At 41.2% G+C, this 14,377-nt stretch overlaps 1 protein-coding gene across 4 annotated transcripts in view; it reads left to right on the forward strand.

Annotated features, from left to right (window-relative positions):
* ren (renin) overlaps positions 1-14,085 on the forward strand; it is a 54,563-nt gene extending 40,478 nt beyond the window's left edge. For 2 of the 4 annotated variants that reach the window (XM_047354576.1, XM_047354645.1), the window contains exons 2-9: positions 3,129-3,276; positions 3,706-3,829; positions 4,840-4,958; positions 5,056-5,252; positions 10,988-11,110; positions 11,207-11,348; positions 11,468-11,566; positions 13,603-14,085. In XM_047354576.1, coding sequence (XP_047210532.1) covers positions 3,129-3,276; positions 3,706-3,829; positions 4,840-4,958; positions 5,056-5,252; positions 10,988-11,110; positions 11,207-11,348; positions 11,468-11,566; positions 13,603-13,764 — 1,114 coding nt within the window. In that variant the 3' untranslated portion in view covers positions 13,765-14,085. Of the gene's footprint in view, positions 1-2,396; positions 2,685-3,128; positions 3,277-3,705; positions 3,830-4,839; positions 4,959-5,055; positions 5,253-10,987; positions 11,111-11,206; positions 11,349-11,467; positions 11,567-13,602 lie in introns of those variants that run through there. The other 2 variants (XM_047354456.1, XM_047354511.1) reach the window with 2 other exon arrangements.
* The last annotated feature ends 292 nt before the right edge of the window (positions 14,086-14,377 follow it).

Raw genomic sequence — 14,377 nt, forward strand, 5'->3', positions numbered from 1 at the left:
TTGTGCGCTCATTACCGGTACCACAAAAGTGCCAAGGAGGTTGTTTTAATTGTTCAATTATGTTTTCAATTAGGACAAAAACCTTTATGTTAGTTTAGATTGTTTCCAGGTCTTGGGAATAAGCCACGAAGCAGATCCTTTCTGTTAAGGTGTTTCTCATTAAAGTAGTAAATGTGTCACAGTGAAAAGAGGAATCAAACTGAACAAGCATGAGGTGGGCAAATAAAAAAATAACCTTAAGGGCCAGTCAGATGGGGAGCCAAACTGGACTTGGCAGCCCAGGAAAAGAAGAGCAAGAGACCTGTCGGGGGTCCGACAAGTGGCAGGGGTGAACATACATTTATCTTCTCTGGAGGATGGCCAGTAAGCTGGCGGCTTTCCCATTTATTTACAGCAGTCACCTTATAAAACATTCTGCAATATCTCATCACAATCAGTTTTTCTCTTTCAGTGCTTTCCTCTATGGGGCCCTATCTCAGCTCACTAGCTAACAATGGAACTAGTTTCATTCAGTGTAATGGTCCAACTACCCATAAGGGTGACTCAGTGGACAGGGTATTGTTTGGCAATTGGGTGGTTGTGAGTTCAATTCCAGCTTCCCCCACCACATATAAATGTGCCCTTTGGCAAGGCACTTATTCCAACTTGTCTGTTGATCTGCATGTTGGTGCAAGAGTACATATAATACAATGCTGTAAAAAAGTTTTGTTCTCCTTCCAGATTATCCATTTTTTCTCCCTGTCTCACTTAAATGTTTTAGATCAGCAAACAAATTTCAACATCACAGAACGATAACCTGAATAAAATAAAAAAAAAAACTGATTAAACAAATTTTTTAATTCAGTTCCCCTTTCAAAAAGCAACACAACATTATGTGATCAATTAATCAACATCTGTCAATCTGAAAAAGGTTAAAAAAAACCCATTTCAATTCAATTAAAAAAATTCAAAAATACTTTATTAATCCCAAAGGGAAATTAAATGTTGTTATAGCTCATATTATGAATGTTTCCTCAAAGAGCCGTTGTAGATGCTGATGGCTGTGGGCAGGAAAGATCTCCTTTAGCGCTCCGTCTTACAGCAGATCTGAAAAAGCCTCTGACTGAAGACATTCTGTTGTTGTAGGACAGTCTCATGAAGAGGATGCTCAGAGTTCTCCATAATGTTTTTCATTTTATGAAGAATCTGTCTTTCCACAATGATCTCCAGATTTTCCAGAGGAGTCCCCAGAACAGAGCCAGCCTTTTTTATCAGCTTGTTGAGCTTTTTTAAGTCCCTGGCTCTGATGCTGCTTCCCCAGCAGATGATGGCAGAAGAGATCACACTCTCCACAACAGACTTATAGAAGATATGCAGCATCTTGCTGCAAACACCAAAGGACCTAAGCTTCCTCAAGAAGTACAGTCTGCTCTGTCCCTTCTTGTAGATGGCTTCACAGTTGCATCTCCACTCTAAGGCTAATTTCTAAGGCCATCTCAGATTTGCAAAAAGCAAAAACACATATTGATAATCCCCAAGACTTTTGCGAACTGATGAGACATAAGTGGAACTTTCTTTATGTTACATCTGGTGTAAAGCTAAGGGATCTTTTTAGAAAAAGAACCCTATACTCACAGTCAAACATGGTGGTGGTAGTGTAAGAGTTGAGGGTAACTTTGCGGCTTCAGTACCTCAACAACTTACAGTAATTAATGGAACCATGAATTCACATCTTTACCATAAAATCCATAAGGAGACTGTATGCCCATCAGTTTGTCACCTTAAGCACAAGCAGAAAATCAACCATAGGACAACAGCAAGTCCACCTCTGAGAGGCTAAAACCCCCAAAATGAAGGTTTTGAGTTGCCTAGTCAAATTATGGATTTTAAGTCCAGCTCATTTCAGCCACTTGTATGTCATTCTTCCAGTCATGATCCATGTCTAATGTCTAAAGGTCAAAGACAGAAAGGGATTGACAGATTGAGGCCTCGTCTGAAGTAATGCGTCAATCTGATGTGGTGAAAACTGAGCTGAGCCAGCAAGCACAGCTCTCCATTTATCTGTCCATTTTTGTTCTAACCCTCATATATTGTCACTGCACTGATCCAGCATTGATAATAAAGAAGTTATCAGTGTGAATGAAGATCTATCATAGGCTTTAAGTTGTTTTTCTTTATCTAATAAATCTGTCTGGCCAGGTCACACCATCTTTCTTTCATCTGAAGCTTCTCACAACCCTGCAAAGAAGGTGTCTCAGTCACTGACGCCAGCAGTCTACAAAGCTGTGTACCCTAAGCGAGTTTGGTCCTCAGGGCAGAAGGGGTCAGATCTCCCTCTGGGTCATGTTTATTACAAGAGAGGTTGTGAACCGGTGTAGAGGGATTAGATGGGGGGATCATTTGGTTTTCAAGAGGTCACATCAAGAAAAGCTCCAAACTGAGTGGCTAAATGGTGAGAGTACGATTTAGAGGACAGCCTATAAAAAGAGTCGAGGAACTGGGCACAACACTGAGAGACGCAGCTTTCACAAACTCAGATTACACAAACCAGGAACTTTACAGTCAAGACAAGCTAATATTTAGCTGCATAATTAGCCTGTTTTTCTGCCTGCTGTCAGAGAAGTCACCATGACCCTACTGCTGAACTGCTGGATGTGTTTGGTTGCTCTATCACTTGCAGTGACCACGAGCCATGGTTTAAGAAGGTAGACAATTTACTTCTTCACACATATCTAGCTCAGTTTACTGTAGAGTACTAACACTTGAACAGGTTTACCAGGTGCCAAAAATGTTTGATCAGGAGAAAACATGCTGCAGCAAAACAAAGTGACTGCAAAAAACAAAAGAAACAATGTAACAAATGGCTTTTATTGAGTTGTTACTAAAGTTTGTGATTTGAGATGGATTTGCATGTGTTTCTATTCATTTCTCTGGCTGGGCGCTTGGTGAATAATACTTCAGGCTTTATTAAGGGGCTTACTGAAACCATGAGCAGGCACATGTGTCAGAAATTAAATAAATATTTATCATAAAACTCACAGAACATTTCTCCTGTCGCCACCTTTATTGGCTCTATTTATATTTAATTCAATTAACTTTTCTCTTTGGTTGTTTCCCAAATTTCCTTTTATGCCTTTATGTGTCTTTAGAATTACTCTCAAGAAGATGCCATCCATCAGAGAGACGCTACAGGAGATGGGGGTTTCTGCAGAGCAGGTGTTGACTGAGCTGGCCCAGATGAGTACAGCTGACCCCAATAATGGGACAGTTCCCACACCTTTAACCAACTACTTGGATGTGAGAAATTCTTTCTTGCCTTTAAGTGCTTTATTAGTGTATATTCACATCAAGAAATCTGACACATATCAAGAATATGTTTTCATGCAAACGATTCTGCAGGTGACGGGAAATAAAGACGTGTTAAATTGAAGGCATCTGGGCTTGCTGTTTGAGTTTTAGAGAAAAACAGACCTGACTGTTCAGGATTAAAAAGGCCCACACATGCAAAAACCTTTTGCATGTGTGGGCTTTTTTCTGGCCAATGTTAAAAATGTCTTCTTGAGTAAAACAGCATATCCATTTGCCTTTGAATTGAAGATTTGTGCATGAGTCATACTCCAAGTGTCATTCCACCAAACATCATTTATGAAAAAAAAAGCACACGAGGAAAGATAAAAAGAGCATTCAGAAAGCATCAGAAATACTGTCCTGTTTGTCTCTAAACAGACTCAGTACTTTGGAGAAATTAGCATCGGCTCCCCAGCCCAGATGTTCAACGTGGTGTTCGACACCGGTTCAGCCAACCTGTGGGTGCCCTCACAACGCTGCTCACCTTTCTCCACCGCCTGCTGTAAGTGTCAATGTGCTTAACTACAACCATTGGGGTACAGCAAACTCATTGCTAAGAAAGAAATTTGAGATGATTTGAGCTTTGTAACATTATGCTGAAAGTAGCCATCAGAAGACAAGTATACTGTGGTCAAAAAAAGATGGACATTGGCAGCAACATTATTCATGTAAACCATGCTGTTTAAATGATGCTGAACTGGCTCTAAGGGGTCAAGGTGTGGACCCAATAAAAATATCTTCAACATCATCACACTATCCCCTAAGCTTGAATGATTGATGCAAGATAGGATGGATCCATGCGTTCATGTTATTTTCATTATAATTCTGACCCTACCATCTGAATGTTGCAGCTTAATAGACCAACATGTTTCCAATCAGTTACTGTCAAACGTTTGGTAAGCCTGTGAAAATTGTAGCCTCAGTTTCCTGTTTGAGCTGACAAAGTGAGACTTAGTGCTGTCTTCTGCTAATGTAGCCCATCTGCTTCAAAGTTCAACTAAGCTGTGTGCTTAGAAATGGTATTCTTCATACTTTGGTTGTAACAATTGGCACCAACAACAATGCCATGTTCAAAGTCACTTTTTACCCATTGTAAATCTCTGTTTGAACTTTGACAAGTCATATTTACCACATCTAGATGCACTGAGTTGCCATGTAATTAGGTGATTTGCTATTGTGTTAACAAGCAGTTGAACAGGCATTGTAGTAAAGTGACTGGTGATTGTTTGTAGTAGCAATATAGCTGATGGTAAAATGAGATCAAACCAACCCTGGTTTAGCTTATTCTCTTTGTTCTCTGTGTACTTAACCTGGTCTACTGGTTACCAAGCTGCAGGTAGACACAAACATCTGGAACTCATAAACATGTCTGAAAATTATTTAACTGCTAAAATGATTTTCTCACAGTGGGAACAAAAACTCATATATTAGCTTAAATATTTTTGAATATATAAACTGTAATCTCTTTGATATTAACTTGTTTTCTGACTTAAATACATTTTGGATGTTTAGTTACTCACAACAGGTATGATTCATCCCAGTCCCACACTCATGTTGAGAATGGCACCGGATTTTCAATCAATTACGCATCAGGAACTATCAGGGGATTTCTGAGTGAGGATGTTGTTGTGGTGAGTTCAGAGTGCTGCACCAATAAATCACCCTTTTAACTTAAAGCCCTGTCCTCTGTATACCATTTTCTGTCTTCCTGGTATTTGATCCCTGCAGGTTGGTGGCCTCCCTGTTGTTCAAGTATTTGCCGAAGCCACCTCCCTGTCTGCAATGCCATTTATTTTTGCCAAGTTTGATGGGGTCCTGGGGATGGGTTATCCCAATGTGGCAATTGATGGCATTACTCCAGTGTTTGATCGCATTATGTCTCAGCATGTCCTCAAAGAAGAGGTGTTTTCAATCTACTACAACAGGTGTGTTCACAGGTTTCACCTGTGCTTCATCATGTCATATAAAATCCACACTGCAGGACAAACCCGACTCTCAAGCTGGCAGGACTGTTGCAAGAGCTTACAGATTAGTTTTTAAAATAAATGGATGCTTTGCAAATTTGGCATTTTTTAAGTTTACAAAAAAGTAAGATAACCAACATGCAGCTATTTGAAAATGATTATGTCATAACCCCACCTCTTATCCAACCCCTAAGCCGAACTACATCTGATGTAACAGAAAAACTGTGGTGCATGCTTCATGGCTCCATGGCAACATCTTTTTTTAGGTATATATCTGAATCTATTACAGACCTGCCATTAATTACTATCACAATTTGCCCATGCTTTAAATGGATGAAAAGATTACGTGAAATAATTGTTTTTTTTAAGAAACCTTTAAGATAGAACAAATACAAAAATCACTTTTGGAAAAACTATGTTTTCATGTGCACAAAGACCAAAAACGTTGAAGGTAAAGTGTGCATCAAAATAAACTTGCTTGTGTAGGGCAACAAAAGTGGCTCTGAACCAGGTTACTACCTACTGCTACATCTGACACACTCTCAGCAGGTGGTTTGAACAAAAAAAAAAACTCAGAAGAAAGCACTGTCAGAAATCTAATTTGCATTTAAATTTCCTTTGAGACTGTTAACGGCTGGAATTAAATCACTTACAATTAGTAGTTTTCATAAACATTATATTATTTATTGGCATCCTGGTAAAAATAAAATGCCTAAAAAGCCTAATAGTACATTACGCTGTTTGCAGGAGCATAATCTCATGCTGAATAATTAGCTATAGCTCTGTAACAGTGATCTTTTGGCATGTTTTTACCTTCCTTATTATCCTCCTCAATGCAAGATTAATATAGGTCTTGACGTGTATATTCGTTCGTTCGTTCGTCGTCTTCCGCTTATCCAGGACCGGGTCGCGGGGGCAGCAGACTCAGCAGAGACGCCCAGACGTCCCTCTCTCCAGACACCTCCTCCAGCTCCTCCAGGGGGAGCCCAAGGCGTTCCCAGGCCAGCCGAGAGACATAGTCCCTCCAGCGTGTCCTGGGCCGTCCCCTGGGCCTCCTCCCGGTGCGACGTGCCTGGAACACCTCCCGAGGAAGGCGTCCAGGAGGCATCCGGTATAGATGCCCGAGCCACCTCAACTGGCTCCTCTCAATGTGGAGGAGCAGCGGCTCTACTCCGAGCTCCTCCCGGATGGCCTCTAAGGCTCTAAGGGAGTGCCCGGCCACCCTACAGAGGAAGCTCATTTCAGCCGCTTGTATCCGTGATCTCGTTCTTTCGGTCATGACCCAAAGTTCATGGCCATAGGTGAGGGTAGGAACGTAGACCGACCAGTAAATTGAGAGCTTTGCTTTTCAGCTCAGCTCTCTCTTCACCACAATGGACCGGCACAGTGCCCCCATTACTGTGGCAGCTGCACCGATCTGTCTGTCGATCTCCCGCTCCATTCTTCCCTCACTCGTGAACAAGACCCCGAGATACTTAAACTCCTCCACTTGAGGCAGGAACTCCCCTCCAACCTGAAGAGGACAAGCCACCCTTTTCCGGTCGAGTACCATGGCCTCGGACTTGGAGGAGCTGATCCTCATCCCAGCCGCTTCACACTCGGCTGCGAACCGCCACAGCGCATGCTGTAGGTCTTGGCTAGAGGGGGCCAGCAGGACCACGTCATCCGCAAAAAGAAGAGACGAAATCCACTGGTCCCCAAACCAGACCCCCTCCGGCCCTTGGCTGCGTCTAGAAATCCTGTCCATAAAAGTTATGAACAGGACCGGCGACAAAGGGCAGCCCTGCCGGAGTCCAACATGCACTGGGAACAGGTCCGACTTAGTGCCGGCAATGCGGACCAAACTCCTGCTCCGCTCGTACAGGGACCGGATGGCCCCTAATAAAGGGCCCCCGATTCCATACTCCTGGAGCACCCCCCACAGGGCATCACGAGGGACACAGTCGAATGCCTTCTCCAGGTCCACAAAACACATGTGAACCGGTTGGGCAAACTCCCATGAACCCTCGAGCACCCTGTAGAGGGTATAGAGCTGGTCCAGTGTTCCACGGCTGGGACGAAAACCACACTGTTCCTCCTGAAGCCGAGGTTCGACTATCGGTCGGACTCTCCTCTCCAATACCCTGGCGTAGGCCTTACCAGGGAGGCTGAGGAGTGTGATCCCCCTGTAGTTGGAACACACCCTCTGGTCCCCCTTCTTATAAAGGGGGACCACCACCCCAGTCTGCCAGTCCAGAGGCACTGTCCCCGACCGCCACGCAATGTTGAAGAGGCGTGTCAACCATGACAGCCCTACAACATCCAGAGACCTGAGGTACTCAGGGCGGATCTCATCCACCCCCGAAGCCTTGCCACCGCGGAGCTTTTTAACCACCTCGGTGACTTCAGCCTGGGTGATGAAAGAGTCCAACCCCGAGTCCCCAGCCTCTGTTTCCACCACGGAATGCGTGATGGCAGGATTGAGGAGATCCTCGAAGTACTCCTTCCACCGCCTGATAATGTCCTCAGTCGAGGTCAGCAGTCTCCCGCCCCCACTATAAACAGTGTTGGCAAAGCACTGCTTCCCCCTCCTGAGGCGCCGGACGGTTTGCCAGAATCGCTTCGAGGCCAACCGGTAGTCCTTCTCCATGGCCTCACCGAACTCTTCCCAGGCCCGAGTTTTTGCCTCTGCCACAGCCCGGGCCGCAGCACGCTTGGCCTCACGGTACCCGTCAGCCGCCTCAGGAGTCCCACAAGCCAACCACAGCCGATAGGACTCCTTCTTCAGCTTAACAGCATCCCTTACTGCCGGTGTCCACCACCGGGTTCTGGGATTGCCGCCACGACAGGCACCGCAGACCTTACGGCCGCAGCTATGGGCAGCAGCATCGACAATAGATGCAGAGAACATGGTCCACTCGGACTCTATGTCTCCAACATCCCCCGGGATCTGGTCGAAGCTCTCCCGGAGGTGGGAGTTGAATACATCCCTGGCCGAGGGCTCCGCCAGGCGTTCCCAGCAGACCCTCACTATGCGCTTGGGCCTGCCGAGTCTGTCCGGCTTTCTCCTCCTCCAGCGGATCCAACTCACCACCAGGTGATGACGTGTATATTGCATATATTAATATTGTTTGTCACAGTTTAATTGCTGCCCTGACTATAAATATGGATAGGTTTAGGAAAATAGCTATTTTCCTGTAGCCTGACTTATGGGGATCAACAGACCTTTGTTTTTCTTAAAATAGATGTTCTCTTGTCTTTCCCATTTCAAACATTACCAGGTCTCCCAGGGATTTAATGAAAGGTTTTTACCACTTAGTACTCTTAGTTCTAAAGGTGGAAATCACCTTTGGTCCATCAGAGCTGCCAGGGATAGGACTGTAAAGATTGACTTACGGGGTTGGACAGGACTGTTTACTTTCCATCACTTTCGTCTCTCTCAGCTGCTTCTGTCAGTAGTTCTGTCTACCACAAATCACTCAAAACAGTGTCTCCTGGCACTGGCTTTTTTATTCCTGGAGGTTCCTCACTTTAGATTCAGAATTGGATAAAACTCTCTTTGTAACTGAGGGTCACCGAACACATTTGAAGTGTATAGAAAAAGAAAAATCTTATAAGAACTTTCAGCAACAATTAAATGAATGTAATAAAGTCTGGGACATGAATAAAAACATTCACTCCAAACAAATCTTGACAAGTTGATCAGTCCTGAGTGCTGAGCCTTCTTGGGTTCACTCCTTCTTTTCCCCCAACACTGGACAGCTTAGCTCAGCTCTTGGTAGAGGGTGCTTCTGGGGGAGGAGTCATCAGCAGGAACTCATCAGCCAATCAGAGGTGGATTTTGGATAATGTGCAGGCTATGTCCCATTACAAGCCCAGGAAAACTTGGATATTATTATTTTTCTAGAGAGACACCAAACATTTCCTTAAACTATCAGAGTTGATAAAATACTACTATACAATCTCGTGGGTGGACATGTAACTATTCTATTAAAAAAGCACAATTGAGGGTTTTTAAAACCTTTCTAAACTAGCAAAATAATTTTATATAAACTTGGAAATCTTTAACATGTAACCCAGCTTACTTATTTTGAGCAAGACACCTTGAGATTATAAAACATGGATGTGTTGGAGATTCAGGGACACCAACTATGTGGGTGAAAAACTGTTCTGACCGGATCTAAAAAGTGTACTATAACATTTTGAACCCTGACCTGCAGGAAAGCAGGTTATGATGGTGTATGGTCAATATTTGGATGTTCTGTGCACTGCACTACATTTACATTCATTTTATGGTACATATTTGCCATAATAGTTGTGGCGCCAGTAACTGTCTTTAAAGAATTATCTTTAGTTATGGGAGTGTTTTTTCTCCCTCTGAATAAATGTTTTTTAGTGTCCAATTATACTACTGCTATTACTACTGCTATTAAAGATGGATTTATTTTAATGCTTTTTAGACATCCTTACCAGGGATGCTAGTAAATTAAAAGAGCGTTGTATGAATGATGTTGAATGAGGTGTAAAATCATGTTAATAGAGATTTTATCAAGCTTCTCCACCATCTGTTAGGCTGTCTGACCATAATGGGGAGAAAAAATAGATAGGAAAGGCATGACTTTAGACATTTGCTGCATGTTGGACCAGAGCAACAGAATGTAGTTCCAAATCAAACAAAAAGAAAACTCAATATAAAATATAACTTCTAACCCTTAAACGATAACTCACAAAACCCCCAAAAATACAGACATATAAACTAAAATCATAGTCTTCTGGATTCTAGAGTCTTGTTAGCTGAATTTGTTGCATAAAAAGTCACATAACCTGTGTGTCACTGTCTTAAGTCTTAAGACTTAAATAAAAATAATACAAATACTGTAAAAAAAAAAAAGATCTCCCATTATTCTGGCATCCTAACTGACCTAAAACAGGAAAAGTTTAGTCTAAATTACTATCAGATCAGGGGAAAAATTGGGTATATTTTTTTAAACAGTGCATGTAAATATCTGGTTTCAGCTGCATCAACACACTGTTCTTTTAATGCTGTTGTTGGCTTATTATCATAATGGACCATTGCAGGATAAAGAGGCCAGAAATTTAAACCTCTACCCAGAAACCTCCTCTACCCAGAAACCTTTGTACATACCATCAATCATAAATCAACAAACCAACACTTTCAACAGTGACAAGGAAAAAATGAATTCCAAAATGTCAACTCTCAAGACAGTTAGCTTAAAACACTGGCACATCATGGGGCATGGACCCCTGGGGAGCTGTCAAATGGTCCCCACATATCAAACTAACTGCAGACCCTACAGATGTGTTTTGAGTTTTGAGTCTTCATATGGTTGCTTTCTGTGTCTTTGCACAGGTTTTGTTCATTTGGTCTTGGTTTGGTCAAATGCTTTGTGGGTTTCTTCGTACTAAACTGTCTATCCTTTGTAGTCACTTAATGTCTCTTTGTGGTAATTATATATCTTGTAATAGCAGTGCTCTCACTTTGTAGTAACCTAGTCACTGTTTTTAAAACTTTGTCTGATTGGTGTCCCCTTACATTTGTCTGTAAGTCTTGTGACATTATGCATCTTTTTGTGATAGTTTAATGTCTACTGTCTCTTCGTGATGAGGGCCAAGACCCCAATGAACCTTTGAACCCAGTGGCCTGTGGTCAGCAGGCTCATTTGTAAATCTTTTAATAGTTATTACATGTTTTTCAGGGACCCAAAACACTCCCCTGGTGGAGAACTGCTCCTTGGGGGATCTGACCCAAACTACTACATTGGAAATTTTAATTACCTAAAAACAAGAGAGATGGGAAAATGGGAAGTCACCATGAAAGGGTGAGATCTTTGCTGATCATATGGAATGTCTGTGTGTTAGTATATTGTTGCGTGCAACTGTTGAGAAATGACACGTTTTGTGTCTTGTTTGTTCAGGGTTTCTGTGGGAGTGGAGACGATGTTTTGTGCAGAGGGCTGCACAGCTGTAATCGACACGGGCTCCTCCTATATAACAGGCCCCGCCTCCTCCGTCTCGAGGCTGATGAAGACCATTGGAGCTCAGCTGGATGAAACTGGAGTAAGTCTCAAACCCATGGCAATAATTTTCCCACGAAAAATAATATTCTGTAAAAAAAAAAAAAAAAAGAAACTCATAAAATCCTAAATTGGTATCTCTCACAATGTGTTGTTTAACAGTATAAGGTCAACTGCGACACTGTGAAGATGTTGCCCAGTGTCACGTTTCAGCTGGGAGGCCAGGAATATTCTTTAACGCATGAGGATTACATAATATGGGTAAGACAGAGAATCACTGCCAAATTTGTTATGCAAAATTTTGCAAATAGGGTCACAAAAAGTGTCTTGCTTGATGTCTTTCACAAAATACTTTAAAAAAACCTAAAGACTAATTTTTACCGTGCCTAACAAAAGTATTCATACCTCTAGAACTTGGTTTTGGTACAATCTCAAACTTCAATGTATTTCACTGAGATTTTTTACAAAATAATTGTGAAGTTTAAGGAAAATGAGAAAATGTTTTAATGCGTTCAAAGGTCACCAGATTAGTACGACTAATCAGTATGAAGTCAGCTGTTTTTTTTCTCAGAAGTTTGTTAGAAATGGCAAATCTACAAAGATGTGGCTATCCACCTAAACTGACACCCTGTGCAAGCAAAGCTGTAATTAGAGGATTAGCCAAGAAACCTGTGATAACTGTGGAGGAGCAGCAGAGATATGCAGCTCAGGAGGCAAAATCTATTATTTATATTGAACATGCACTCTGCAATTTTTTCCCTTACTGGAAGAGTGGCGAGAAGAAAGCCAGAAGAAATTAAATTTGCAGCTTTTATTAGACTGGCTGCACAAGAATTGAGACTGGGTAGGGAGGGTTATCTTCCAGAGCCAAAATGGGATCTCAGTGAACATTTTCTGCTTGAAAATACTTCTAGAAAATGTCTAAATTATTCGTTGATGTCTTGGGTACATTTGGTAGACCTTTGTTTAAAGGTGATTTTTCAACATCTAGCATTGTTTTAAGACTTTTTTTAGAAGTCTGCATGTAGACCTGGTTTAGCTGAGATTGACAAGTGCAAAAAAACGTAAAAAGAAAAAAAGAATAACACCAGCCAGTCTCTAAGGCCGGGACTTAGATACATAGATAGAATATATAATTCCAGGATTCCCCATATGCGTTAATCATGTTTTTATTATTGCTGTAAAATTATTAGGATGATTTTTTTTCACAAGCTAAACTCATCTGCCTCCTCAACATTCTGTTCCCGCTGCCTCTTCTGTGTGCTACAAACCACTTGGTGACAGAGGAGCTGTGTGTAGCAGTCCTGGATGGAAAATGCAATTCTTGCTGCACATCTGCTGTTTTTGTTGTGGAGCAAACTAAACTTCATCTTTGATGATTTCCAGAAAGCATCTTCTTGTCAGTGCACATCCCATACAGCTCCATAGCTTAACAACAGTGTTTCCATCCATCTGCACTAGTAAATATGTAAAAATCTCATCATGTTTATCACCATTATCTCTATTTTTCACGCACAAATAGAAAGCATAGTATTTTCTGCCCATTGAAAACTGAAAAATGGATAAAATCAGTTTATAATGCAAAAACAAATGAAGTTTTACATTAATTGAAAGTCTATACTACTTTAGACCCCACAGTTTTTACTTGGACTAAATCTTACCTTAAAATATGTAGGTCTGAATCACAGCTATAAATAGTCATATTATAGAGTCATGTTCTAAATGAGGTCCATATATACCTGTGTTAGAATGGCCCAGTCAAAGTCCAGACCTAAATCAAATTGAGAATCTTTGGCAAGACTTGAAAATAGATTGATGTTTACAGACATTATCCATCCAGTCTGACTGAGCTTGAGCTATTTTATAAAGCAGAATGGGCAAAAATTATACTCTCTAGATGTGGACAAAATTCAGACATTTGCCAAATTGCTTTCTGACTGGTTCTTTGATAAGTTTTCCGTTATAGACACAATAATGATTCATCCCTGGAGTTTTGATACCTTTGGGCAAAAAATTTGTAAATTTAGTTAAGATTAAAAGCAGAACCATGAACAACCATTGAGAGAATTTAATTAAGACAATATCTAAAAATATGTCAGATTATTGTTTTAAGACTTCTGCACAGTAAAGTACATGTTTCTGATGCTTTGCTACTGTACTCCTAAAAGTATTTTTATCTGAAGTATTTATTGTTTACTAAAAGGAGTAAACACGTATTTAGTTTGTTAGAATTGTGGTGTTTAAATAGTTTTACTGGTTTAAAGGATTCCAAAGTAAAAACAAACCCATTGTTACAGCAGTCACAGATCGAAGGGGATGTCTGCACCGTCACGTTCAGAGGGTTGGATGTGCCACCGCCTACAGGTCCCATCTGGATTTTGGGAGCCAACTTCATTGCCCGATACTACACAGAGTTTGATCGTCGCAATAACCGGATAGGGTTTGCCACGGCAGTCTGACAAGAACCTAAAGTCCAAATATATTAACCTGTCTCCCCACTTTATTATTGCTACTGTTTTCCAATACTTTCTTACCACCTCATGGTGGCCGGCTGACTTTTCTCTGCTTTTAACATAACTAGCTTTTTAAGCAGTGACAAAGAGGAATGCAAAGCATTTCTTGAATATTTCTTTTCTTTTTTTTGACACAAGTTGCACTGGACTATAAAAAAATATTTATACTCATGTTTACTAGCAAATTAATTATTTCTGTCTTTCGCTGTGCTTGATATGAACAATTTAAATAATACCTATGAGAATAAAATTCTCGTATGAGCTTTAGTTTTAGTTTTGTGTGATTTCTGTGTTGACTACATTGTTTCCATCCCAGTGTGATGAATGCATTTTGGGAGCATTATGTGAAGGTTCAGTCTGAAGTTGGAAACAGATGCTGCAACAGATTTTATCTATAATATCATTTCCTTCAGCAGGGACAGGGATCCTGGTAAGTATCTCATTTTGTGAGAATTTCTGCTTAGAGGATAAGAAAAAACAACAAAATAAGCTTTCTGTCTGTCAGATTGACTATAAGCTGTGAAAAAACAATAAATCAGCAATGGCTTTCTGTTCAAAT

The sequence above is a fragment of the Girardinichthys multiradiatus genome, chromosome 1 (genome assembly GCF_021462225.1).
Source record: "Girardinichthys multiradiatus isolate DD_20200921_A chromosome 1, DD_fGirMul_XY1, whole genome shotgun sequence".
Taxonomy (NCBI): domain Eukaryota; kingdom Metazoa; phylum Chordata; class Actinopteri; order Cyprinodontiformes; family Goodeidae; genus Girardinichthys; species Girardinichthys multiradiatus.